The 25,869-nt window shown below is 40.3% G+C and overlaps 1 protein-coding gene across 4 annotated transcripts in view; it reads right to left on the bottom strand.

The window, feature by feature from the left end:
* The window catches only part of prkn (parkin RBR E3 ubiquitin protein ligase), a 1,117,394-nt gene that overhangs the window by 404,111 nt on the left and 687,414 nt on the right, over positions 1-25,869 (bottom strand). For all 4 annotated transcript variants that reach the window (XM_072581208.1, XM_072581206.1, XM_072581207.1 and 1 more), the window contains one exon: positions 3,738-3,874. In XM_072581208.1, coding sequence (XP_072437309.1) covers positions 3,738-3,874 — 137 coding nt within the window. The remainder of the gene's footprint in view (positions 1-3,737; positions 3,875-25,869) is intronic.

Here is a 25,869-nt window from a genome sequence, read left to right on the forward strand (position 1 = left end):
AGGAGTATGGAATTCGTGATTTTACCTTTTATGTTTTAGTATGAGTTACAACTGGGTTGCTTGCTGTGTTTTATATTACATAATATTTACAGATAAGCACAAGCCATCCGACAGGTAAATGCAAACGTTTCTACTCCATGTAAGCTTCATCCCACCTTAATTCATCTTACCCTATCAATACAGAGCAACCTTGATTATCCAAATGAGACAGGCACGGAATATTTTGTTTCAGATAATTGATTGTTCAGATAACTGATTGTTCGGATAATGGATAACATTTTTACAGGACTTTGAGATCTTGTTCGGATAATCCGAAATTTGGATAATTGATGTTGTTCTGTATATGTTTATTTCTTTCTCCTTTTGTGTACTTATGTAGCTCCAAGCCTACTTCAAAAACACTATGTGGTAGAAAGTTTCACATTCTAATTGATTTCTATGTGAAGACATTTCTTCTGAATTCAATACTAAATTTATTAGTGACTATCTCATAATAATAGTCACCAGTTTTGGACTTGTCAATCAGTGGAACCATGAGCTGAAACAGGCATAATGGAATGACTGGAGTGGAGTTGGAAGGTGGCAAGAGAATCAGCTGGGAGTACATCAATTGAATTTTTGACATTAAGAAAGCTGTCCCCAATTAAATTGGAGATGGGAAGGACACAATGCAGGAATTCCACTCGCTGGCTGCAGGAATTGGGTTCATTTATGGACCAGGCAAAGCCAAATATCTCTAAACCCACTTAGATTTAGTGGAGTTTCAGGAACTCACATTGTTCTCCTGTGGTTTCTCTTGTACTGGCTCAGTGCCTTGCACACAGGGTGTTCTGCGACAGGCAATGTCTACTGCTATCATCCTTCTATAACTTCTATAGACCCTCTAAATTCTTTCTGCAATTGGAAATCAGAACTGAGAGTGTTTGTACTGCGAACATGTTCTTCACTGTACTTGAAATTTTTTTCTAGTTATTAAACTGTGATGTGGGGCTGAAATTTTGTTTGGACAGGAAGGTACACTTGTGTCTACAAATAGCCACACAGTTATTTTTGCAGGAAATCTAGTTTTCTTTCACATTCTCAATTACAGAAGATTTTCTGGCCTTCTTATGAATTAGGAACGTCTAGTGTATAAAATACATGTCAACTTCTTCTAAGGTCAGATTACCAGGGAATGAAAAAGGAATTTCCTTCCCCACATTATTTTTGTCTGACGGTGTTGGGTTTTGGAAGCCCATGAAAATCTTGCCAGTTTTGAGAGTACGTGAAGAAAATGGAAATCAAACCATGGAGTCTGGAGTTTAATGAAAGAGAAGTATAAAGTTTAGGGTGTAGGTTTGCTCGCTGAGCTGTAGGTTTGATATCCAGACGTTTCATTACCTGGCTAGGTAACATCATCAGTGGCGACCTCCAAGTGAAGCAAAGCTGTTGTCTCCTGCTTTCTATTTATATCTTTTTCCTGGATGGGGTTCCTAGGGTTTGTGGTGATGTCATTTCCTGTTCATTTTCTGAGGGGTTGATAGATGGCATCTAGATCTATGTGCTTGTTTATGGTGTTGTGGTTGGAGTGCCAGGCCTCTAGGAATTCTCTGGCATGTCTTTGCTTAGCCTGTCCCAGGATAGATGTGTTGTCCCAGTCGAAATGGTGATTTTTTTCATCCATGTGTAGGGCTATGAGGGAGAGGGGGTTGTGTCTTTTTGTGGCTAGCTGGTGTTCATGTATCCTGGTGGCTAACTTTCTTCCTGTTTGTCCACAAACACTACGTAGGACAAACAGGAAGAAAGTTAGCCACCAGGATACATGAACACCAGCTAGCCACAAATAAGACATGACCCCTTCTCCCTCATAGCCCTACACACGGATGAATAAAACCACTATTTCAACTGGGACAACACATCTATCCTGGGACAGGCTAAGCAAAGACATGCCAGAGAATTCCTAGAGGCCTGACACTCCAACCACAACGCCATAAACAAACACATGGATCTAGATACCATCTATCAACCCCTCAGAAAATGAACAGGAAATGACATCACCACAAACCCCAGGAACCCCATCCAGGAAAAAGATATAAATAGAAAGCAGGAGACAACAGCTTTGCTTCACTTGGAGTTCACCACTGATGATGTTACCTAGCCAGGTCATGAAACGTCTGGATATCAAACCTACAGCTCAGCGAGCAAACCTACACCCTAAACCTCAACCTGAGCTACAAACCTTCACAAACCTTGCGAATAAGTATAAAGTATTTTCACAGCTTCAAATATCATGATTAGGTGCGGTGTTACAAAGTAGGTATGTTTTTAAAGCAGCAACGTATAGAGATTTGTCCTGACTGGTATCGAACAGCCTTGTGTATTTGTTCACATGCTTGACAGTGCTTTTTCAGTGAAGAAAACACATGTCCTGTCAACTACGCAATCATCTTTTCTCCCTCAATTTAAATAGTTCTGGTTGATTAAGTAAACTGTTTTTGACACTTGAGAGGTATCTGAACTCGAAAAACATTTAACCATCTGTACATTGATTGATGGGGCACTCTTCTTTGAAATTGAAATGAGCATCTCCTGTACTTTTCTTTTCAGAGAGCCAGTAGATAGCTGTAGCTGTTATCAATGATTGACTAAGTTTTAAGTGCTTCCATACTCTTCAGGCAGTTCAATATAGCTTGAAATTGATCTGTGAACCAGACATGCACGTAAAAATACAAAAATGGTGTGTGAAGTGACATGTTGGTCATGTGTACAGTTTCTAAGCAGCAAAAGTATGCAGGGGCTATCCCAAAGGCCAGAAGAAGATTTAATCTATCATCTCTATTAGACGTGAACTGAAGGAACAGTGCCTCCAGAATAGCTGTCCTCAAGTGCTTATTTTTTAACCAGGATGTAAAAAGAAATTAATGCTGAAGCAAAAAAGCTTGAAATAAATCAAGCATATAAATAAATCAAACTCTGATAGTTTGACTTTGATTAGCTATTCTAACCATCTTCTCTCAACTTATAACAATTAAGTAAAATTAAATAGAAATGTTAAAAATTAATACTGCAGCAAACATAGAAAGTATATAAATGTGGCTAGCATACAACGAATGTAAAAACCAGAAACATGCTATTTTGCTGCAGTACTGTGTCTATATTCCACAAAAGCCTCTTGAAGCTCTATTTACTTAATTTCACCCTATCAACATAACGTTCTACTCCTTCCTCCCTTGCCGTTTGTGTAGCTTTCATCAAATGCATCTATATTATTCATCTCAACGATTTGGTAACAAGATTGCCTTCTCATCCTTTCTCAGAGGAGCACATTCCTAGCTATGTGAGTTGTTCAATACTGTGTGTGAGCAGGTTCTAAACTGATACACCTCTGAATTATCTATCATTTATTTAGGATAGAACTGGAAAACAGCGGTGCTTAAGAATTGAATTCTACAAGCAAGAAATTGTGGGTTGGAGTGGTGGTTGCAATGTAAAAAGAAAGGCATGCACATAAACATAAATATTTCTCAAGATAGAACAATTTTAATAACTCCATCATATTCTTTTTAGAATATAAATTCTCTCTTCTCTCTCATGTTAATATTTGCAGTCAAATTATTAAACTGCGCTTTTTTATTTAATTGTAGAGTAATAAAGGTTTTAAAATAGAGTTGGGGAGAAATCTGCTTTCATTTTTTTTGTCATTTTAGTCAATATAATACTCTCATATGGCAAAACATTTGTACAGTAATAGCACTTACCCACACAGGGGAGGGAATATCCAAGTTCTGGGTCATGGATAAATTGCCGGTCATTCAGCCGTGTCACGCAATATAGATGGAAACAATCCAAGCATATGACATGTTGATCCACACAAGGAAATATCAACACTGGATCACTAAACAGAGCAAGAAAAGACACACAATTGTTATACAAGATAATTGTTAAGAAAGAATTAATGTTAAAGTTGCATTGGCTCCACCCAACCATATTGGGACTTATTGATACATGCAACTTTTCTAGAAGTCAGTAGCATAAATGTACAAGACAGAAAGAGAAAGGGCAAGTCTAGGATAATGCATACATACCAGCGCAAAACACCAACTGTCCAATAATTATAATTATAAACAAAAATCTCTCCAAGAGAACCTGTTAGCTGTGTTCTAACAGACACCAGGCTGCTCCAGTTCCTTGAAATCTCTGTTAGAGATACTGATACCAAACTCATTAGCTCAATATTAAGGCTTCTAATGAGGCTAAGGGGCCGTTAATTGGAAGTGAGCAGATTCTCTGATTTCCCCCACCATAACCCCCAAGTCATAATTTTGAAAATCATAGACTGTCCTTGGAGATGGAAGAGGCTGGGGTTGCTCCAGGATTGCAATTATCAGATCATGAAACATTGATTCCTGACCCCATGGCACTGGAAAATTCAGTCTGTGCTTACCAGTTAGGTTTGCAGGAAAGTAATTAGGAACGGTAACTTCAGGAACCTTTCCCTCCTTGATCTAGTGTGCAGAGGAGTTATACTTTCTGCAATGAATGTTCTCTGACCTGGTGCTGCTAACCCAATAATCAGGGAATGACTTCAATACTTCAATATTTAGAAAAATTTTTATTTTTTTAACCCTTCGTCCAAAACTACATAAGACATTCTAAACATCTGCCCAAGCAGGTAAAAGAGATGCAAAGTAACATAATAATTAATTATTTATAGATAAATAATACTTATATGTGCACTACATTATTTCAAAAGAGAACCTTAATACACATTGTGCATAAACTACCTTATTCTTAATGTCCCAATTATTCATCTACTCACACATTTGTCAGCTCTGTTAGTAATAGGAAATTATGAAGGAAGAGGAAGAATTTACATATATACAGTAACTAATTAGGACCTCAAGAAATCTTAGGGCATTTTACAGCCATTATAATACATACAAAGTGTTTTCACTGTCATCATGTCAGAAATGCAGAACACTGTCAAAGAATTAGGTTCAATTTTGCAACGACGCCTAAAGCTAAACTACTCAACAATGTTACACTACTGACTGCTGTCATGATTGTTGACATCAACATGTCAATTATGTTTTTGTTATCATCAGACTTGGCTATTCCAGTAATCTCTTGCCCAACTATTCCTATGAAATGAATGTAATGTCCCTCGACTGGGCACTTAGTACCTGTCAATGAAAAACAGTAGCCATATCCCACCTTAACCATCCCCACCCCACATTTTTTTATTCATTCACAGGATGAGGGCATCATGGTTCAAGTCAATATTTACTGCCCACTGTAAATGCCCAGAGGACAGTCAAGAACAAGGCTGTGGATCTGGAGTATGTGCAGCATGGCCGCAGACAGATTAGTCAGGATTTAGGAGATTCATCGGTTCCTAAGTATACTTGGGAAGACTTCCTAACATTGGAAATCCCACACAGGCACTCTTACATCTGATGACGGCTCCACCAACATGTGCGCCATTAAATCCAGCCAGGAATCTTTTCCAGCAGTATAAGGAAGAAACCACTTATGGTTTCATGAGCTTATTGCCTTAAATGAGAGTTAGAGAGCTGGTGGAAGCCATCCACACAATTCCCAACATACAAATGTAGATGTGGCAATACTTGCAATGGGTGGGGTTTCAGCTTACCTGGGAATTAGAGTTGACAAATGTGGAGCCCAAAGTATCTAGTGACCCAATTAATTATGAATGACCTAGATAGTATGATTTGGCTTTGAAAGTGATTTCAATATGATCATTTTCCTTACAGTAAATTGCACCACTGTTACCTCAATGCCAATCTTTCATCTCTAACAGAGTCTCCACATGTATAATTTCAATTTAGCGGAGGTTGCTCTGATAACTCTTCAGAAAGGCTAATTTCTTCTGAAGATGCATTGCCACATCACATTTAGAAAGTGAGAGTGTTTTAAAAGTAGTACAGTGAGAATTCAAGACTCTGACTTCCTCTAAGGGTGAAGGGCAAGGGCAACAAGTTCAGAGAACCCTGGATGTCAAGACACATCGAGAGTTGATAAAGAAAAATAAAGAAGTATATGTCAAGTACAGCGTATAAAAACAGGGAAGGTCCTTCAAAGTGTATTGAGTATAGGGGATTGCTTAAAAAAGGAATTATGAAGAAAAAGAGGGGGCATGAAATAGCTTTGGTGTCTAGGATTAAGAAAAACCTCAAAGCATTTTATAAATACATTAAGAGTAAGAGGATTATCAGAGAAAGAGTGGGGCCTAAAGGCTCAATCTGAGTGTGGGGCTGGATGAGGTATTAGACAAATACTTATCATCTATACTCACAGAAGAGAAGACACTGTAGCTTGGGATTTCAGTTGGGATGGTTAGAATATGTTAAAATTAATAAGGAGGAGGCATTAGATATTTTAGCAGGGATAAAGGTCCATTGGTAAATTGGGCAGAGCAATGGCAGATGAAATTTAATCCTGATAAGTGTGAGGCGGAAGGTCTAGTAATGGAATGGTATACCCTATGAGTGGTAAGTTCCTAGTTAGTACTTAGGCACAAAGGGACTTTGGCATACAAGTCCATAGATCCTTGAAGGTGTCGACAGATGTAGAGAGGTGGCAAAAAGACATACAGGATGCTTGCCTTATTAGTGGGGGTGTAGAATTTAGGAATAAGGAAATCTTATTGCAACTTTATAAAGCATTAGCTAGGCCACAGGTAGAATTTTGCAGTTCTGGTCACCACACTTTTAGAAGAATGTGATTGCACGAGAAAGGGTGCAGAGAAGATTCACTAGGATGTTGCTTGGGATGAAAAGTCTAGTTATAAGGAGAGATTGGATGGGTTGGGTTGGTTTTCCTTGGAGCAGAGGAGGCTATTGGAAGATCTGATTGAGGTATACAAAATGATGAGAGGAATAGACAGGGTAGATCATGTGAATTTTTCTCCCTGGCAGGCATATCTAAGATCAGAGGATACACGTTTCAGGTGAGGATGAAGTGGTTTAGAGGAGATCTGAGAAAAACATTTTTCACATGGGGGTAGTAGAAATATGGAACTTAAAATGTCAGGCTATGGACAAAGTGCAGGTAAGTGGGATGAGTGTAGTTTGGTATTTGTTGGTCGGCATACACATGGTGGGCTAAAGGGTTTGTTTCTATACACTTTAGTGGGACCATATAGACAGAATATTGGCTAATACAGTGAACAAGAGTAAATAGTGGAAAGGCCATGGAAAGGCCACACTGAAGAATGCAGTCCTCTCCAAGCTCTATCCAGCTGGACATAGGTACTGTGACTCAAGGGACGTTGAAAAGAAGAAGGATTGAGTAGCAGTGGAGAATGTGCAACACAGCGACTGGCCTTCCAAGCACGGTAATCAAACTTGCAGAGAGAATGAAGAGTTCCACTTCAAGCATGCGCAGATTGATGTCATAAAGCATTATAATGATGTGGTCTGACATGAACAGAGCAATCGACACACACGTATGCACCTCCACCTGCCTCTCAGGCTCCTTCAGTACTTAGGTGCAAGAAAGCTGTGGCCAGTGCAAAGCATGGCACCTGTAGCTGACAAGTATTATTAATGGCGAGAAGTGACCCAAAGCTTCTTGTGATGAATTGCAAATGTTTAGCCTAAGTAATTCTTCCCATAAGCTGAACCAAAAGTAAAACATCAGTTAAGAGAAAAGACTGAAATGTGGGTAAAGCTTGATTTCCTTTTCTACTTGCAAAACATATACACTTTCCTTCATCTGTAATTACAATGTTCTACAAAACTAAACAGAGGGATTCCAAGAAACACACAATTAACGAAAAAGCAAACTTTGTCCAGCAACCCAATATTGTCAAAATGATGAGGCATAGAATGCTGGAATTCTTTTCCTTGAATAAAACATATTTATCTAAATTTAAAAATAGGAAAACAAATGATTAAATAAGGAAAAGAACTATGTGCTAAATGTGTTTTTTAAATATCACTTATCATATGCTACATTCATAGAATCACAGAATCATAAAAAGTTACAATATTGAAGGATGGCATTTGACCCAATGAGATCATGCTAGCCAACAAGGAGCTATTTAGTCTGATCCTACTGTCCAGACCTCAATTTAAGGCCTTGAATGTCATAGAATCATAAAGTCATACAGATGTACAGCACGGTAACAGACCCTTCGGTCCAACTCGTCCATGCTGACCAGATATCATAAATTAATCTGCCATCATTTGGCCCATATCCCTCTAAACTCTTCTTATTCATATGCCCATCTGGATGCCTTTTAAATGTTGTAGTTGTACCAGCCTCCAACATTTCCTCTGGCAGCTCATTCCAAACACGCACCACACTCTGCATGAAAAAGTTGGCTCTTAGGTCCCTTTTAAATCTTTCCCCTCTCACCCTAAACCTATGCCCTCTAGTTCTGGACTCCCCCAACCCAGAGAAAATACCTTGTCTATTTATCCTGTTCATGCCCCTCATGGTTTTATAAACCTCTATAAGGTCACCCCTCAGCCTCCGACGCTCCAGACAAAACAGCCTCAGCCTATTCAGTCTCTCCTTATAGCTTAAACTCTCCAATTCTGGCAACATCCTTGTAAATCTTTTATAAAACCTTTCAAGTTTCACAACATCCTTCCTACAGGAGGGAGAGCAGAATTGCACGCAATATTCCAAAAGTTGCCTAACCAATGACCTATACAGCCGCAACATGACCTCCCAACTCCTATACTCCATGCTTTGACCAATAATTCAAGTGCATATCCATATCCATGTTTTGAAAATAACATTATGAGGGCTTGTGTGTCTACTAGTGTCTTCGGCAGAGAGGTCCAGATCCCCACCACCCTTTCAATTCATAACTGCTCCCTTGACTTGAATCTAAATCATCTACCTGCCTTACTGTAAATCTATGTTAGCTGGTTATGGAATCCTCAACCCAAGAGAAGTGGGCCTGCCTATCCATTCTAGCCAGATTCTTCATAATGTTCACACAATTCAATTAGATCTCCCCTCAGCTGCCTCTGTTCCAAATTAAACAACCCTTGTCTATCCGATAACTCAATGGGTATTACTGTACAGTAATACCCATGTAAATCTCCTTCGTACCCTCTCAAACACAATTACAATACAGGAATTTGCGATGAGACAGTGAAAAAATGGGAGTATAATTCCAAGTCAGGAAGCTGTGTAACTTGGAGGTGACGATGATGGTGTTTTCATATGCCTCCAGACTTTGTCTTTCAAGGTGGAAGTCTATGAATTTGGCAAGTGTTGTCAAAATAGACTTGATGAGTTGCTTCAATGCACCATGTGGAATGTGTATACCACTGCCAATGTGTGCTCAATTGGAAGGGAATGAAGGTCAGGTGTCCATTTGTCAAACGTTCTGTGTGTTGTCAGAGCTTTGTCATTCATACTTATGCTTTCTGGATGTTGAACAGGCTTTTTGACTCTTCACTGAGGTGAGTTACTCACCACAGAATTTCCAGCCTCTTAATTGCTCTTGTTTTAGTGAATGATAAAGCTCAAGGAGTTTAACCAAGATTGTTCACCAGGCTTGATGGTAATGGAAGGTTAAGTGATATGCAAGGCCAAGATATTACAGATGGTGGGTTGAATATAATTCCGTTGCTATCTATAGCTCACAATTCCTCATGATTCCCTAATTTCAAGTTGCTGGATCTGATCTAAATTTGTTCCATGCAACATTGTTAAACTGCCACACTATGTTATGGAAGATGTCCTCAATGTGATGACAGGACATTTCTGGAAGAGCTCAATGGTGGTCTACCTCCAACAAATGTCATCGATAGGTAGATCGGTTTGGGTGAGACCAAGCAGACTAAACATTCAGTCCCATCCACCTTATCTTAGAGCTCTTCTGGCATAGTGGTAACGACCCTTCCTCTGAGCTAGAAGACCTGTGTTCAAGTCCTCCTTTCGTGTTGTGTCATAATATATCTGAACAATTTGATTAAGGAGTACTTATGCCCTTCATAATTATGTATATCTCATTCAGGACACTCCTCAGCCTTCTTAGCTCCAAGGAAAACAACATCAACCTATCTAGTCTCTTTCTTTTAAAAAAAAATCCAGCCCAGATAGCATGTGCATGAGTCTCTTCTACACCATCTCCAGTATAATCGCATCCTTCCTACTGTGTAGTGACTAGGACTGCACACAGAACTCCAACTTTGACCTCACCACATCTTGTTTAATTCCATTATGACTACCTGGCTTTTGTATTCAACACCTCAATGAATAAAGACAAGGATTCCATATACCTCTTAACCATACTATCCACCTACTTTGTTGCCTTCAAGGATCTATAGACATATACACTGTTGTCCCTCTGTTTTCAATACTTCCTAGGGCCCTACCATTTATCATGTATTTTGCCTTTTAGCTAAATTCATCACCTCACACTTATCAGGCGAAAGTTCCATTTGCCATTGTTCTTCCCATCTGACCAGCCCCTCTATATTGTCCTATAAACTCCCAAAGCTTTCTTCTTGATATTTACCACACCACTACATTTTTCTGTCATCTGTGAACTTACTGATCAAACCTCTAACATTCATGTTGAAATCATTAATGTACACGACAAACAACAAGAGACCCAACTCTGCAGTATGCTGTTAGACACATTAACAACCTTTGAACAACATTCCATGCCACTTTCCATTAAGCCAACTTTGGATTCAATTTGTCAAATTGCCCCGAATCCCCTGGGTCTTAGACCAATCTTTCACATAACACCTTGTCAAAAGCTTTTCTGAGGTCCATGCAGACTGTATCAACTGCACAACCTTCATCTACACATCTAGACACATCCTTGAAAACTTTAATGAAACCTGTCAGACATGATCTCCCCTGACAAAACCATGCCTATTATCCTTGATTAATCCTTGTCTCTCCAAGTGAAGATTGGCTCAGTGGCTTTTAGTTCCTCAATTTATCCCTACCACCTTCATGAATAACTGTACAACATTAGCAGTCTTCCAATGCTGCAACCATTCAGGATTTGAAAGTAAATGTTGCAACCTTCTTCCCTTCCTCCCGTAGCAGTCTGGAACATATCTCAAAAGTGTATCGAGGCTTATCCAATTTTAAGCTTGCTAAAACTACTACTATCTCCCTACCTATCAATGCGAATTTGCTCAACTTTCTCACAGACCTCAATGCTGATTTACATATCTATACTTTCCTACTCTATAGTGAATAAAGATGCAAAGTACTCATTCAAGCCTTACTGATGTCTCACATACAGATTACATGTTGGTCTCTAATGGACCCTGCTCTTTTCCTTGATTATCCTCTTGCCTCTAATATATTTACAAAGGATCTTTAAATTTTCCTTTACCTGAATCATCTTTTTTTTAATCACACCCATCTTTGCTCTTTTACCTTTTTTCTAAGTATCCTTCTGCACTCCCTATATACCTCTAAAACGTCTGCTGTTTTTTGGCCCTGGGTATCTACCATAACCTTCCCTTTTTTTCCCTTATCGAATCCTGTACATTCCTTGACCTCCAGATTTCTCTGCGTTGGTTGGTCCCAACCTTGATCTTTGTGGGAACATGTTGGCTTTGCACTCTCACTGTTTCATTTTTGAATTAATATCTCAGATGTTGTGGCATTGGAGGAAATTATAGAGATACAGAAAGATGAGGCTATGGCAGGACTTGAACGCAAGGTTAAGAATTTTAGAATCAAGATATTGTTTGACCAGGAGCCCATGGAAGTCAGTATATACTGAGGTGATAGGGATCACCCCAGGGGAATTAGAACTTTTGATTACTTCACATTTACAGAAGGTAGAATGAGGGGGACCAGCAAGGAAGATTTTAAATTAGCTGAGTCTAACAGTGATAAAGGCATGGATCAGGGTTTCATTTGAAGAGAAGTTAAGATGGGTGAGATTGGACATTATTATGAAATTGGATATAGTGATCTTAGAGATGGCACAAGTTGACGCAAGAAACTTATGTCAAGATCAATTGCTGAGCAGATATCACAGTGTCAGAATAATTATAAAAGATTTTTCAGGAAATGATCCAAGAATCACCAGAAGGAAATTACAAAATCTTTTAGACGAGGCATGAATAAACCTGCTGTTGAACCTGTGAGAGCAACTATTACATTTTGGAATCATCTGGCACAGTAGGCTATTCTAAGAAACTATGAAGTGTAGCATAAACGTCTACATTGGTGTCCACTACATTATTTTTATGATGTGGAGGTGCCGGTATTGAGTTGGGATGGACAAAGTTAAAAGTCACATTACACCAGATTATAGTCCAATAGTCCAATTTGGAAGTACAAACTTTTGGAGCACTACTCCTTCATCAGGTAGCTATAGTCCGGTGTTGTGTGAATTTTAACAACTTTTTTTAGCAAGTAAAATATCATCACTAAAATATAAGACATCTAAATAAACAAGGTGCACTTGTTATATTAATTTGCTGAATTTTTGGTCAATTCTTAAAAGTGAGTACTAATGATAATGAGATCTATTAATAGAGATTAAAAGCTTGAAAATATCAAGCCAATTGATGAATCTGATGTGCAATACAAAAGTGATAGGGTCAGGAATTCTGACTAAACTTAGAAATGCTGTGACAATAGCTGACAGCTTGTAATGAGTCCTGGGCACTTAGAACTTCCGTCCATCTTAAACTCTATGTGGCAGGCATCGAAAGGAATTTTCTAGACTGGAAATTTTCTACAGACCAAGACTCACAAGCTGCAATGCAGGGTTACTTTAATGGTGGGAGCATTTTCCTCAGTGACTGTAGATCGGATGCCTCAGAAACTTGCCACTGTAGAGATTAGTGTGGTGATTTAAGTGGAGTGCATCTGGGGGATCGGGAGCAGTTTCTGGCCTGACAGCTAGCTTATCTCTCCATGCTTCAGGCTCACTGCCTTTATTCCTGATGAAGGGCTTTTGCCCGAAACGTCGATTTCGCTGCTCGTTGGATGCTGCCTGAACTGCTGTGCTCTTCCAGCACCACTACCCCAGAAGAAAGTCAGTCCAAAATCATCTTACCTCTCCCTATAAAAAACAGCTTTATGAAGAAATCAGAACTATCTGCAGAGTATTCATCATTGTCAGTTCCTTCCATCCACAATAGGCACAAATTATAAATTAGAAGAAAGTGAGGACTGCAGATGCTGGAGATCAGAGTTGAGAGTTTGGTGCTGGAAAAGCACAGCAAGTCAGGCAGCATCTGAGGAGCAGGAGAATCGATGTTTTGGGCATAAGCCCTTTGATCTAGTGCTTATGCCTGAAATGTTGATTCTCCTGCTTCTCAGATGCTGCCTGACCTGCTGTGCTTTTCCAGCACCACATTCTCGATGACGAATTATAAATTATTAGTCATTGATTAAAAGTACATTAGGAAAATTGAGGTATTTTGAAAAATGAAAACAAAATATGATACTATTTTGTTTTAAATTGGTTAATAGTGAAATTCAGCCCTACAACCCTCAGAGAACTATTCCTCTACATGCATCGAATTTCTGCTGGAAGATAATGAAATGCTGATTTGAGTGTCCAAATCAGGATCAAACATCACCAGAGTAAACTGCAAAATTTACATGAGGCCAGCGCATGGTTGCCATTGTGACTTTCCAATTGGGAAAATTTGGCAGTAGATTAATTCAAGGTCATAACAGGCCAAGAGAAGTAAATAATTTGACATGTTTTTGATGCGATCCTGCAGAAGATCGCATGGGCAGCATGGTGGCACAGTGGTTAGCACTGTTGCCTCACAGCACCAGAGACCCAGGTTCAATCCCCCCCTCAGGTGACTGACTGTGTGGAGTTTGCACATTCTCCCCATGTCTGCGTGGGTTTCCTCCGGGTGCTCCGGTTTCCTCCCACAGTCCAAAAATGTGCAAGTTAGGTGAATTGGCCATGCTAAATTGCCCGGAGCGGTACGTGAAGGGGTGGAATGTAGGGGAATGGGTCGGGGTGAGTTGCGCGTCGGTGTGGGCTTGTTGGGCCGAAGGGCCTGTTTCCACACTGTAAGTAATCTAATCTAATCTAATCTAATCTAAAAGATTATGAAGTTCAGGTCATGGCTCTGAAATCTGATGCCCAGTGCAGGTTAATAATTAATTTGATCTTTACAACAAATATTGAAATGCTGCTGGCAAAAAAAAATTACTCAAACTCACACAAACAGTTTCAAACAATAAAGAAACACTTCTCTTGATGTTAAGCATTTTGAAAAAAACATGAAGGCTTGGCTTTTACTGCTGAGACGGGAAACACGAATCGGGATCATTTTCAGATCAGCTACCTGCACTCCACGGGAAAGCTGATTTAACTCATGATTTTCATGCATCTCAGCTCTTATTTGATATGGATACAGACTCCCTGTACACTTAGAACCAATGGTGCATGAGGAGACCATCAGTTTGCATGACCACTGACTGAGGCACTCAGTGGATTCTTCTAGTCTCTCTCTCAATTAGTTACTTCTCTTTCCACTGTCTGATCAATGATACTTTAAACCAGCTGTCTGGGCCTCCCCTTATTGTTCTTACATGTAATGGGAAAGGTATTGGGATCATTCACACCAAGCGGGGGGCAAAATTGTCAGGTAGCTGAGCTCTTCAATGAAATAAAACCACATGTTCCAGTCTATATCTTCCATAGATGTGTTAGCAATGCTATTTTAGACTCCCATCCATGCTATGCTCCTCAATCAGGGTCAGAGACGTCTCATGTTGCTCACGATTAGGGCTTATATGTTGGGACAAAACAAAAATCACTGACTCCTCAGACGCTGGATCACAGCTATTTGCCATTTACAAATCACATGATTATGGAACACATTGCAAGATACTCCAGAACTGAGTCACAGGCTAAACCTGTTAATCAAAGGCCGTGCCCAAATCTATGTTCCTTTTTTCCTTGCATTTCCTGTCACACTCATCAATACTGAGCCTCCAAACATGCCCAAACACCACTTTGATTTGTGTCTTCAGCTCTCAACATTACACTCTGAGCCCTGACCCTACAGTTTGGTCACACTAACCATTATGTTGCAATGTTCCTGTCAAGGCCATGACAATGGTGGTCATCAACAATACTTCCCTTCTGCAGCAGCCCATGACCTCTACTGTACTATTGCCTCCCTTCTATACATGAGTCACTCCACTTCAGAATTATTATCCCCTGCATCCCAGCCAGTTGCCTCCAACCCACAGAATTAGTTTTCCTAGCCTCCATACCACGGCAGTGCCCTTTGAGAAACATGCTTGACTTTCCATGAGCTGATCCCCAGGACTGACCAGAGCTTATCCTCCTGAATGACTTTGACAGACAGTTCTGATTAATGGTTGACCTGACCTCTGGTGTGCAGCTCTCCAACTGACTTACCACTATTTCCCAGACTGTTTGCACTGGGCTTGCAGGAATGACCATGGCCAACACCCTGAACTGATCTGAAATGGACTCTCTGACCCTGACCACCCCAAGTAGCTGACTGGTCATGTCCAAGCCCCGTGGACTGATTACAGATGTTGCTTTACATTGACAAAGCGAGGACTCTTGGTTAAACTGACTTGACTTGACTGAAATGGGCTCCCCTGAGACTTTGATTGACCATGGTTTAAGCATATGAAGTGAATTTGCCACATAGGCTACTGACCACACCTGGTGAGACCACACCTGGAGTACTGTGTACAGTTCTGGTCTCCAAATTTGAGGAAAGACATTCTGGCTATTGAGGGAGTGCAGCGTAGGTTCACGAGGTCAATTCTTGGAATGGCAGGATTGCCTTACACGGAAAGACTGAAGCGACTGGGCTTGTATACCCTTGAGTTTAGAAGACTGAGAGGGGATCTGATTGAAACGTATAGGATTATGAAAGGATTGGACACTCTGGCAGGAGGAAACATATTTCTGCTGATGGGGGAGTGCCGAACCAGAGGACACAACTTAAAAATACAGGGTAGACCATTTAGGACAGAGATGAGGAGAAACTACTTCACCCAGAGAGTGGTGGTTGTGTGGAATGCTCTGCCCCAGAGGGCAGTGGAGGCCCAGTCTCTGGATTCATTTAAGAAAGAATTGGATAGAGCTCTTAAAGATAGTGGAGTCAAGGGTTATGGAGATAAGGCTGGAACAGGATACTGATTGGGAATGATCAGCCATGATCATATTGAATGGCGGTGCAGGCTTGAAGGGCTGAATGGCCTACTCCTGCATCTATTGTCTATTGTCTATTGTCTATTGACAATAGATGCAGGTGTAAAATTGGCATAACATGGTGCTATGACACTAGAGGGCATAGGTTTAAGATGAGACGGGAAACATTTAAAAGGGACCTTACGGGCAACCTTTTCACACAGAGGGTGGTGCACGTATTCAATGAGCTACGACAGGAAGTAAGTGGTGGAGGCTGGTATAATCACAGCATTTAGAAGGCATTTGGATGGGTACATGAACAAGTGTGGTTAAGAGGAATATGAGCTAAATGCTGGCAAGTGGGACTAGATTTATTTAGGAAATCTGATTGACATGGAATGAAAGGTCTAAATCCATGCTGTACAGCTCTATGATTCTGTATCTCGCCCCTGGACTGATGACTGCTGACAACTATGACAAGCTGCCTGGCTTTGTCTCTGCTCTAAAAGCCAAGGGAAGACAAAGGGGTGTAGGGGACAGTGAAGAAGGTTGCCTTGATCAGATGACAATTCAGCAGCTTTCTAACAAGATGGCAGGGGAGTTGCAAGGCTGTATGTGGGCTTCTTAGCTGGGGCTTGTCTGCTCCCACCTGCTTTCTTTGTTTTTTTTTTCTTTTTTTCTTGTGTTTTTCTTCCCTTTAAAGCCTTTTGCAGAGGTTTAATCTCTAACTTTACTGATTTTATCAAAAATGGTGGCGGAGTCGGACCTTCAGTTGGAGCTTGTCCGCTCAGGCCGTTTCCTATTCTTCTTTTTCTCTTCTCTTTTGTGTCTTTTCTCCTCTCTTCTTTCTTTCCCCCGCCATGGATTACCAGCCTCCGACACTTGGCCTGAGACTCGGTGCCGATCCGGTGAGCTGGCCTCACCGCTTGGTGTGGCGGCTACCTGACATGGTGAGGCAGCCTCCTGGTCTGGCATAGCAGTCTTTTGGCCAGCTTGGTGGCCATCCAACATGGCATGGCAGACCTTTATCCTGGCATGGCGCAGTCTTGACCCGGCATGGCAGTCTCTCTGGCTAGCATGGTGGTCATTAGGTGGTATGTGGCAGTCTCTCAGCCTGCTGTTCTCCTTTGTGGACCTCCGGTGGGTCCTATCCCTGTAAGCAGATTGTCCTGGCAGTGGCATTCCAATGAATGGTGCTGGTGCTATTCAAGATGCAGCGTTAAAGTGCAGAACAGTGTTGCAAGTAGATTAGAGATGAGCCATGTGGGATGGTGAGGTTGGTATGTGTCAGATGCCAACATCCATAGAAAGCAGTAGCATACAGTTACTGCCCATGGAATGTGTCCCGAGATGTTAGATTGGTGTCGAATATAGAGATCCAGGAAGTGGAGTTGCTGGAAAACAAATCTTACTTTCATATCCAGCACTGTCATCATTTAATTTTAGCTGTTGCTTGGGAGACTGGGAAATTGCCGTTAGAGATATATAGCACAGAAACAGACCCTTCAGTCCAACTCGTCCATGCCGACCAGATATCCTAAATTAATCTAGTCCCATTTTCCAGCACTTGGCCCACAAACCCTGCCTATTCATATACCCATCTAGGTGCCTTTTAAATGCTGTAATTATAACAGCCACTACATGGAAAAATTGCTTCTTAGATCCCTTTTAACTCTTTTGCCTCTCACCTGAAACCTATGCCATGCAATCTTGGACTCCCCTACACAGGGGAAAAGACCTTGACTATTTTCCCCATCTATACCCTCAGACTTTGTAAGCCTCTGTAAGGTTACCCCTCAGCATCCGACTCTCCAGGGAAAATAGTTCCAGCCTATTCAGCCTCTCGTGACAGCTCAAATCCTCCAACCTTGGCAAAATTCTTGTAAATCTTTTCTGAACCCTTTCAAGTTTCACACCATCCTTCTGACAGCGGGGAGACCAGAATTGCATGCAGTGTCCAAAAGGTGGCCTCACCAACGTCCTGTACAGCCGCAACATGACCTCCCAACCTCTATACTCAATGCACTGATCAATAAAGGAAAGCATACCAAACACCTTCTTCACTATCCTATCTACCTGCAATTCCACTTTGAATGAACTATGAACCTGCACCCCATGATCTGTTTGTTCAGCAACACTCCCCAGGACCTTGCCATTAAGTTTAAAGGATCTGCACTGATTTGCCTTTCGTAAATGCAGCACCTCACACTTACTTAAATTAAACTCCGTCTGCCACTCCTCAGCCCACTGGACCATCTGTCAAGATCACAATTTACTCTGAGGTAACCTTCTTCGCTGTCCACTACACCTCCAATTTTGTGTCATCTGCAAACTTACTAACTATACCTCCTATGTTCACATCCAAATCATTTATATAAATGATGAAAAGCACAGAACCTTGTGGCACACCACTGGTCACAGGGCCCCAATATGAAAAGCAACCCTCCACCATCACTTTTTGTCTTCTATCTTTGAGCCAGTTCATACCCAAGTAGCTAGTTCACCCTCTATTCAGTGTGATCTAACTTTGCTTACTAGTCTACCATGAGGATCCTTGTCGAATGCCTTACTGAAGTCCAAATAGTTCACATCCACTGCTCTACCTTCATCAATCCTCTTTGTTACTTCTTCAAAAAACTCAATCAAGTTAGTAAGACATGATTTCCCACACACAAAGCCATGCTGACTATCCCTAATCAGTCTTAGGTTTTGAAATGCATGTAAATCCTGTCCCTCAGGATTCTCTCCAACAACTTGCCCAACACTTATGTCAAGCTCACCGCTCTGTAGTTCTCTGGCTTTTCCTTAGTAATCAGTATTTACTATAATCACATTATTTAGGAATATGATTCAAGATTGAAATTTGTTAATGTATGTGAATTACTTGTGCTCCATCTTCATTGTTCATCATACATACTAAAGTCAAGGAGTGTCATTGTCATCTGACTGCTCAGTATACAACAGTAACAAAGATCTTACATGCACAGGATTGTACTGGATATTATGATCCCATGTAATGTTAACAACGGACAAGGCAGATCCTAAAATGAAATCTGTTTGAGCGATCATATTTTGGTTTTTGCAGATGATTAACATTTTGGTCAGTCACTAACTCATATTCATAAGGCTGCTGATGTTCTTAAACAACAGAACATAAATTAATTTCAGAAAGAAAACAAGCCAAGTAACATGTTCACAGTAAAGTTTAGAGAATTATTAACAAAAACATCAAAACAAAGTTTCGACCTTTATCATACCATCTAACACGGAGACTTAATTCCAAAGAAATATCACTCCTGTCACAGCTTTACAACTCTTAACTGTCACTGTCCAGTTTCTTTTCCTTGAATGGAAAAGACAACATTATGATTCCTTTCAGAATCCAATAGCATGAACCGATTAATCCTGTTGGCCTCAGCTAAACTGTCTGATGCTTCTTAAAAAAAAATTCACAGAACTGACAAATTCCTTCTACCTCTACCTTAAAATCCAACTTCCAAAAATGATTTTTCATATATATAAAACCACAACACAACACAAAAAACAAGCCATTTAATCCATTTAGTCTACTCTGGTGTTTATTCCTCACTCAATCCTCTCCCACCTTTCCTCATCTAAATTGGTCATCATAACCATCCATTCCCTTTTTCTTGACATACCTGTCCAATTTTCCACTAAGTGCTTCTACATTATGTGCTTCAACCACTCCCAATATTGGTGAGTTGCACATTCTCACCATTCTTTGGGTGAAGAAATTTCTTCTAAACATTCCACTGGATTTCCATGTGATTATCTTATCCTGATAGACTCTCATTATGCTTTTCCTCGCAAGAGGGGATCCACTTAATCAAACCTTTTCACAATGTTTAAGACCCTCATTAAGTCACCACTAGGAAATTTTATTTTCTCTCAAAAAAAAGACCCTCCCTCTCAATCATGTATCTCAATGCATTCCTGTGCATCCAGCCCCACCAATGCTTCCTATCCCTTTTACAAGGACTTTGGTTAGCTTTATTAACTGGATGTCTGGTTTGCAATGCAGAATAATGCCAACAGTTGGGTTCAATTCCTACAGTGGCTGAGGTTACCCTGAAGGACTCTCCTTCTCAACCTCTCCCCTCTCCTGAGGTGTGGTGACCCTCAGATCAAATCACCTCCAGTTGTCTCTCACAAAGGAGACAGCAGCCCGATAGTCCAGTAGGGCTATGACAATTTTACCTTTTATTCTTTTTACAATATGGTAATCAGAACTGCACACAGTCCTCTAAAGTTCTTTAACCAAGGTTCAGTACAGATTTAACATGACTTCTCTACTTTGCAATTCCAGTCTTCTGGGAGAAAAAAAACTTTGTACATGATTTGCAGTGATTTTTTTATTAGCCACACAAACAAATGGCACACTTTCCAGTGAATGGTGTATTCGTAATTCAAGAGCCCTTTGTTCCTCTGTCCCACATAGACTTGCACCTCTCAAATAATGTGACTTCCCTATACTCCCCACCAAAATATATTATTTCACATTTATCTGCATTGAATTTCATTTGCTACTTATTTGTCCATTCTGCAACATTATTAATGGCCCTTCCTAATAATTTGTTATAGTCTCCTTCAGTATTGACCATCACATTCCCAATTTGATTTCATCTGTAAATTCAGAAATAAATTGTGTTGTCACAGGTAACTTTTTTTTTATTTTTCCTTTTATTTGCCAGAGATCAAATAAGTTACTTCATGCTGGTCTATATTTCCTTAGTTAAGAGAGATCAAGTCAATTTTAATAACAAAAGGACAAATGAATATTAAAGAAAATGAACATTACTTTATTTCACAACACCTAACCCAGATGTTAAACAAAATGTCTCACTTACACAACTTGCTTTCACTAACACATAAAAATTTTAAACACAGATGGATGAGAAAATAGAAATTAAAAATGTTAATAGTAAAGAAAAATGTAATTTCACTCACTCTTTTGGTGCAAGCTTAATGTTTCTCAGTCAAGTTGTTAATTAGGCAAAAGTGAAAGTCTTTAAAATATAGCAATTTTTCAGAGGTTACAACAGTTCCTCTAGCTGACTTGCTCAGAAATTAATTTTGCAGGGATAATTGAGGCAAGATTAACTAATAATGTTAATGGATGCTAATGCACACAAATAATCCTCTCACTGCTCATTAATAAGAGTCTTATCTTGCCATTCAACAATTAGTTGAAAAATGGGAGTATTTGCTCTCAACATTGAGAAGCTCCTCACTGCTGATCTCACATAATTTTCCTAACTCCCTCATCAATGCCCACATTGTTCAATGTCTGGGAATTCTGAAGTGAATAATTCATCTCCTGACTGCCTAAATCCTGTCCACCATCTACAAGAACAATTGGGGTATGATGGAATTGCTACACTTGCCTGGATGAGTGCCCCTCCAACAACACTCAAGAAACTTAACATCATCTGGGACAAATCAGCCTGCAGCTCACCCTCCAGCACCTTGAACATTCACCATCTTCACAACCAATGATCAGTGAAGGTGTGTGCACCATCTTCTAAATACATGTTCTCTGACATCACCTTTCAAGACCATGACATCTACAACCTAGAAAGACAAAGGCAGAAGATGCATGGGAGTACTATCATCTGCAAGTTCACCTCTAAGTCACACACCATTCTGACTTGGAACTACATCACCATTCCCTTGCTGTCATTAAGTCAAAATCCTGGACCCCCTTCCTAACAGTATGTGGGTGTATCTATACTCTATGGACTGCATCAGTTTAAGATGGCAGCTCACAACTAGCTTCTCAAAGGCAATGATTAGCTAGCCAATGACATCCACATTCCAAAGATTAATTGCTTTCTACTAAAAAATAAATTTTTGAGTTTCCGGTTTTATTCTCAGGCTGGGACTATAAAATCAAAGACAATTTCCAGCCAGTCTAGATGGGTGGCACAGTGGTTCAGTGGTTAGCACTGCTGCCTCACGGCACCAGGATTCTGGGTTTAATTCCAACCTTGGGTGACTGTGTGGAGTTTGCACATTCTCCCCATGTCTGCATGGGTTTCCACTGGGTGCTCTGGTTTCTTCTCACAGTCCAAAGATGTGCAGGTTAGTTGGATTAGCCATGCTAAATTGCCCATAGTGTTCAAGAATATCTGGTTAGGAGGCCTGGCCAAGGGAAATGCAGGGTGATTGGGTTGGAGGAGGTGGGTCTGGGTGGGATGCTCTTTTGGAGGGTCAGTGTGGGCTGAATGACCTACTTCTACACTGTAGGAATTCTGTCTTTAGGTTTTTGTTCCACAGGTGGGACGTGCAGGTTTGATAGGAGCTATAGCAGGAAACCGTGGAATGAGCACAGAGGTGGATCAGGCAGAAGGAGAAAAAATAATTAGGAAGGCATTGGTCCATTTCCTTCTTTATTTTTCTATTTTGGCCTTTCTTTTTAAATAAAAACATTACATTGTATTGTGCCACTGCAAGCACCAATGTGAGAGTTACTTGTATTTCATTGCAAGAACTATACTGTCACCACTCAGTATACACTTCAGATTCAATATTAATCACTTTTGGGTCAATGATTGGATTTTCTTGCCAATAGATAAAACAGCAAACAGAGGACATAAAAAGCAACTGGAAAAGAAGCACTGAATCAGATGGGGTTACATGTCAAAGTACATGCTAGAAAACAAACATATGAGTGAAATGAACCTTTAATTAGATATGGCAGCTGTATTCAACTAATGAGCATTTGGACATTTTAGCATACTTCTGGGATAACAGTGATCAACTGGAGTGAACTTTAGTAGGTATTTTTTCAAAGCTTAATTAAAATTTGATAAGCTCCCTTAGAAAGCATACATCAAACAGCTTAGAAAAAACTAGATTGATAATCAAACAAATTCCTAACTAATGGTAGTGAAGTTGTATTGGGTTGATGTTGACTAATCCAGTCCGTGCCTTAAGTATCATGTTTTTGAAATCCCAATTCTAATTTACAATTTGTGTAATAATTCAAACACAACACTTTGAAATGCCCAAATTCCCAACTCTAATTACTCAGACGTTTTCACATCTCCAGTATTTATTTTGATAGAGGAATTCCAAATATAATCCCAGACACATAGTTAGACTTTCAGAGGATCTTATGAGAAAAATACACAAACATTATTTAATATGTGAAGCAAATCAGAATTGCTTATCAAGGCTGAGTAAATGCTGAGATGTTTGAAAACTGAGGTTTAGGAAATTGGATTTTAGCTACTATGATAGGCAGGTGAGGCAAATTTCCTGATTCACCAAATCTGCCTCAGTGTAAGGTACTCTGAAATGTATGATTTCTGCCAAGGGGAACTGGGGGTTGGAGCTCAGACAGGCTGGGTGCAGATAGTCTCAAGGTGGACAAGTGCCAAATTGGGCTGATTTAAAGTACTGCCTTGGTTCTCTGAGACCTTGTCCCAGTTGGTTTAGAAGTTGGATAGGCTAGGACTTCTTCTACTGGAGAATAGGAGAATGAGAGGTAACCTTACAGAGGTTTATAAAATAATGAGGGTGGTAGATAAGCTGAATGTCAGGAGTATTTTTCTGAAGGATGGGTTTTTTTAAGACTGCGGCATATTTTTAAGGTGAAAGGAGGAAAATTTAAAAAAGACATGGGGGCAATTTTTTTTATAGAGAATGATTCATGTGTGGGATGAACTTCCAGAGGAAGTCATGGATGCAGGTACAGTTATAATGTTATAAAAGACATTTAGATAAGTACGTGAATAAGAAATGTTTGGTGGGATATGGGTCAAGTGCAGGCAAGTGAGACTAGTTTAGTTTGGGAACATGATCGGAGTGGACTGGTTGGGCCAAAGGATCTGTTTCCATGCTGTATGCACTATGACTCTATAAGTTGTTTGTCTCTTTAACCTCATATAGGTAGTTCTCCAATAATGCTGTATTCAGTGAAATCTCGCTGAATAGAAAATCGCTTAATAGAAATAATAGGGCTTATGGGAAAAATTGGGGTTGGAGCAGACAGCTAAAAATATTACACATGGTCACTCAAAAATCATCCAAAAGTCGTATGCTAAGTTTAGCACAGCCTGAATGAAGGTTGAAATCATGCGTATTAACAAAATGAAAGTAAATTTAATGCAGTACATTTAATAAATGTAAGAAAGCTGCTCTGTTGGCAGCAGACATCGATGCATGCACAGAGAATTCAGCGCAGGTATTGCGCATGTGCAGAACGGAATACAGATTTCGGTGTGGACACTGGCACATGTGCAGAACACTACAAAGACCGGCACTGATGTTGCATGCGCAGAACGGTGCAGAGATTTTAACTCACACATTAGTGCACATGTAGAATGAAGCACACAAATTGATCCCCGCTGGAATCGCGCTATTGCCAATGGAGGTAAGCCTTCTCCAAAATATCATTCCCTAATTCTTCAGCGATGTTATAACCAAATCATGTCAATAAAACATGTTATTCCAGAACTACCTGTACCCCATTCCTATGGTCGTTCATAATATGCTGCCAACTCATGCCCCTCATTCATCTCATACTCCAGTTCCATAGCTGGTCACCCAGCAGTCACCATAGGCAGAACCATAAGGAAATGACAAAAAAAAACTAACAATCTAAAGTACCTGTATCTCCGACACTGAGTCATAAAGTCATACAGCATGGAAACAGACCCTTCAGTCCAACTTATCCACGCCAACTAGATATCCCGATCTGACTTAGACCCATTTGCCAGAATTTGGTCCATATCCCTCTAAGCTCTTTGTATTCATATACCCATCCAGATGTCGTTTAAATGTTGTAATTGTACTTGCCTCCACCACTTGCTTTGGCAGATTGCTTGATACACACATAACCCGCTGCATGAGGAAGTTACCCTTCAGGTCTCTTTTAAAACTTCTCCTCTCATATTAAACCTATAGCCTCTAGTTTTGGACTCCCCCACTCTAGAAACAAAACCTTGGTTATTCACCCTATCCATGCCAGTTATGATTTTTATCATAGAATCACAAAATTCCTCAAGTTTGGAAACAGGCATCAACCCATCGAATCCACAGCAATCCCTTGAAGAACATCCCATCCAAACCCATCCCCATCCCCTGCAATTCCATATTTCCCGTGGCTAACCCACCTAGTCTGCACATTCCTGAACACTATAAGCATTTTAGTATGGCCAGTCCACCCTAGCTGCACATCTTTGGATAATGGGAGGAAACCAGAGCACCCGGAGGAAACCCACATAGACATGGGACAAACGTGCAAACTCCACCACTCCCCAGATTGAACCTGGGTTCCTACCACTGTGAGGCAGCAGTGCTAACCACTGAGTCACCATGCTGCACTAAAGATGAATTTGCTTATTTTCAGGGTCATCATCCCTCAGGTGAGGGGAGAGGTTCAGAAGGACAATCTTATGTGGTTACCTTAGCCAGTGCTGGAGTTGAAGCCCTGTTGTTCGACATTACTCTGCATCACAAACCAACCATTCAGCCAACTAAGCTAACTAAATCCCTAGGTTTATAGAGGTTTTAAACCTATATAAAGTCACCCAGAGTCTCTGATGCTCCAGAGAAAAAAGTACAAGCCTATTCAGCCTCTCCCTATAAATCAACACTCTTGTCCCAGCAACATCCCTGTAAATTTTTTCTGCATCAACTCGACCTTAACATCCCTTCTATAGAAAGGCAACCAGAATTTTATGCAATATTTTAAGTGTGGCCTCTCCAATGTCCTGTCCAGCCGCAACATGACATCC

This window comes from Chiloscyllium punctatum, chromosome 11 (assembly GCF_047496795.1).
Source record: "Chiloscyllium punctatum isolate Juve2018m chromosome 11, sChiPun1.3, whole genome shotgun sequence".
Taxonomy (NCBI): Eukaryota; Metazoa; Chordata; class Chondrichthyes; order Orectolobiformes; family Hemiscylliidae; genus Chiloscyllium; species Chiloscyllium punctatum.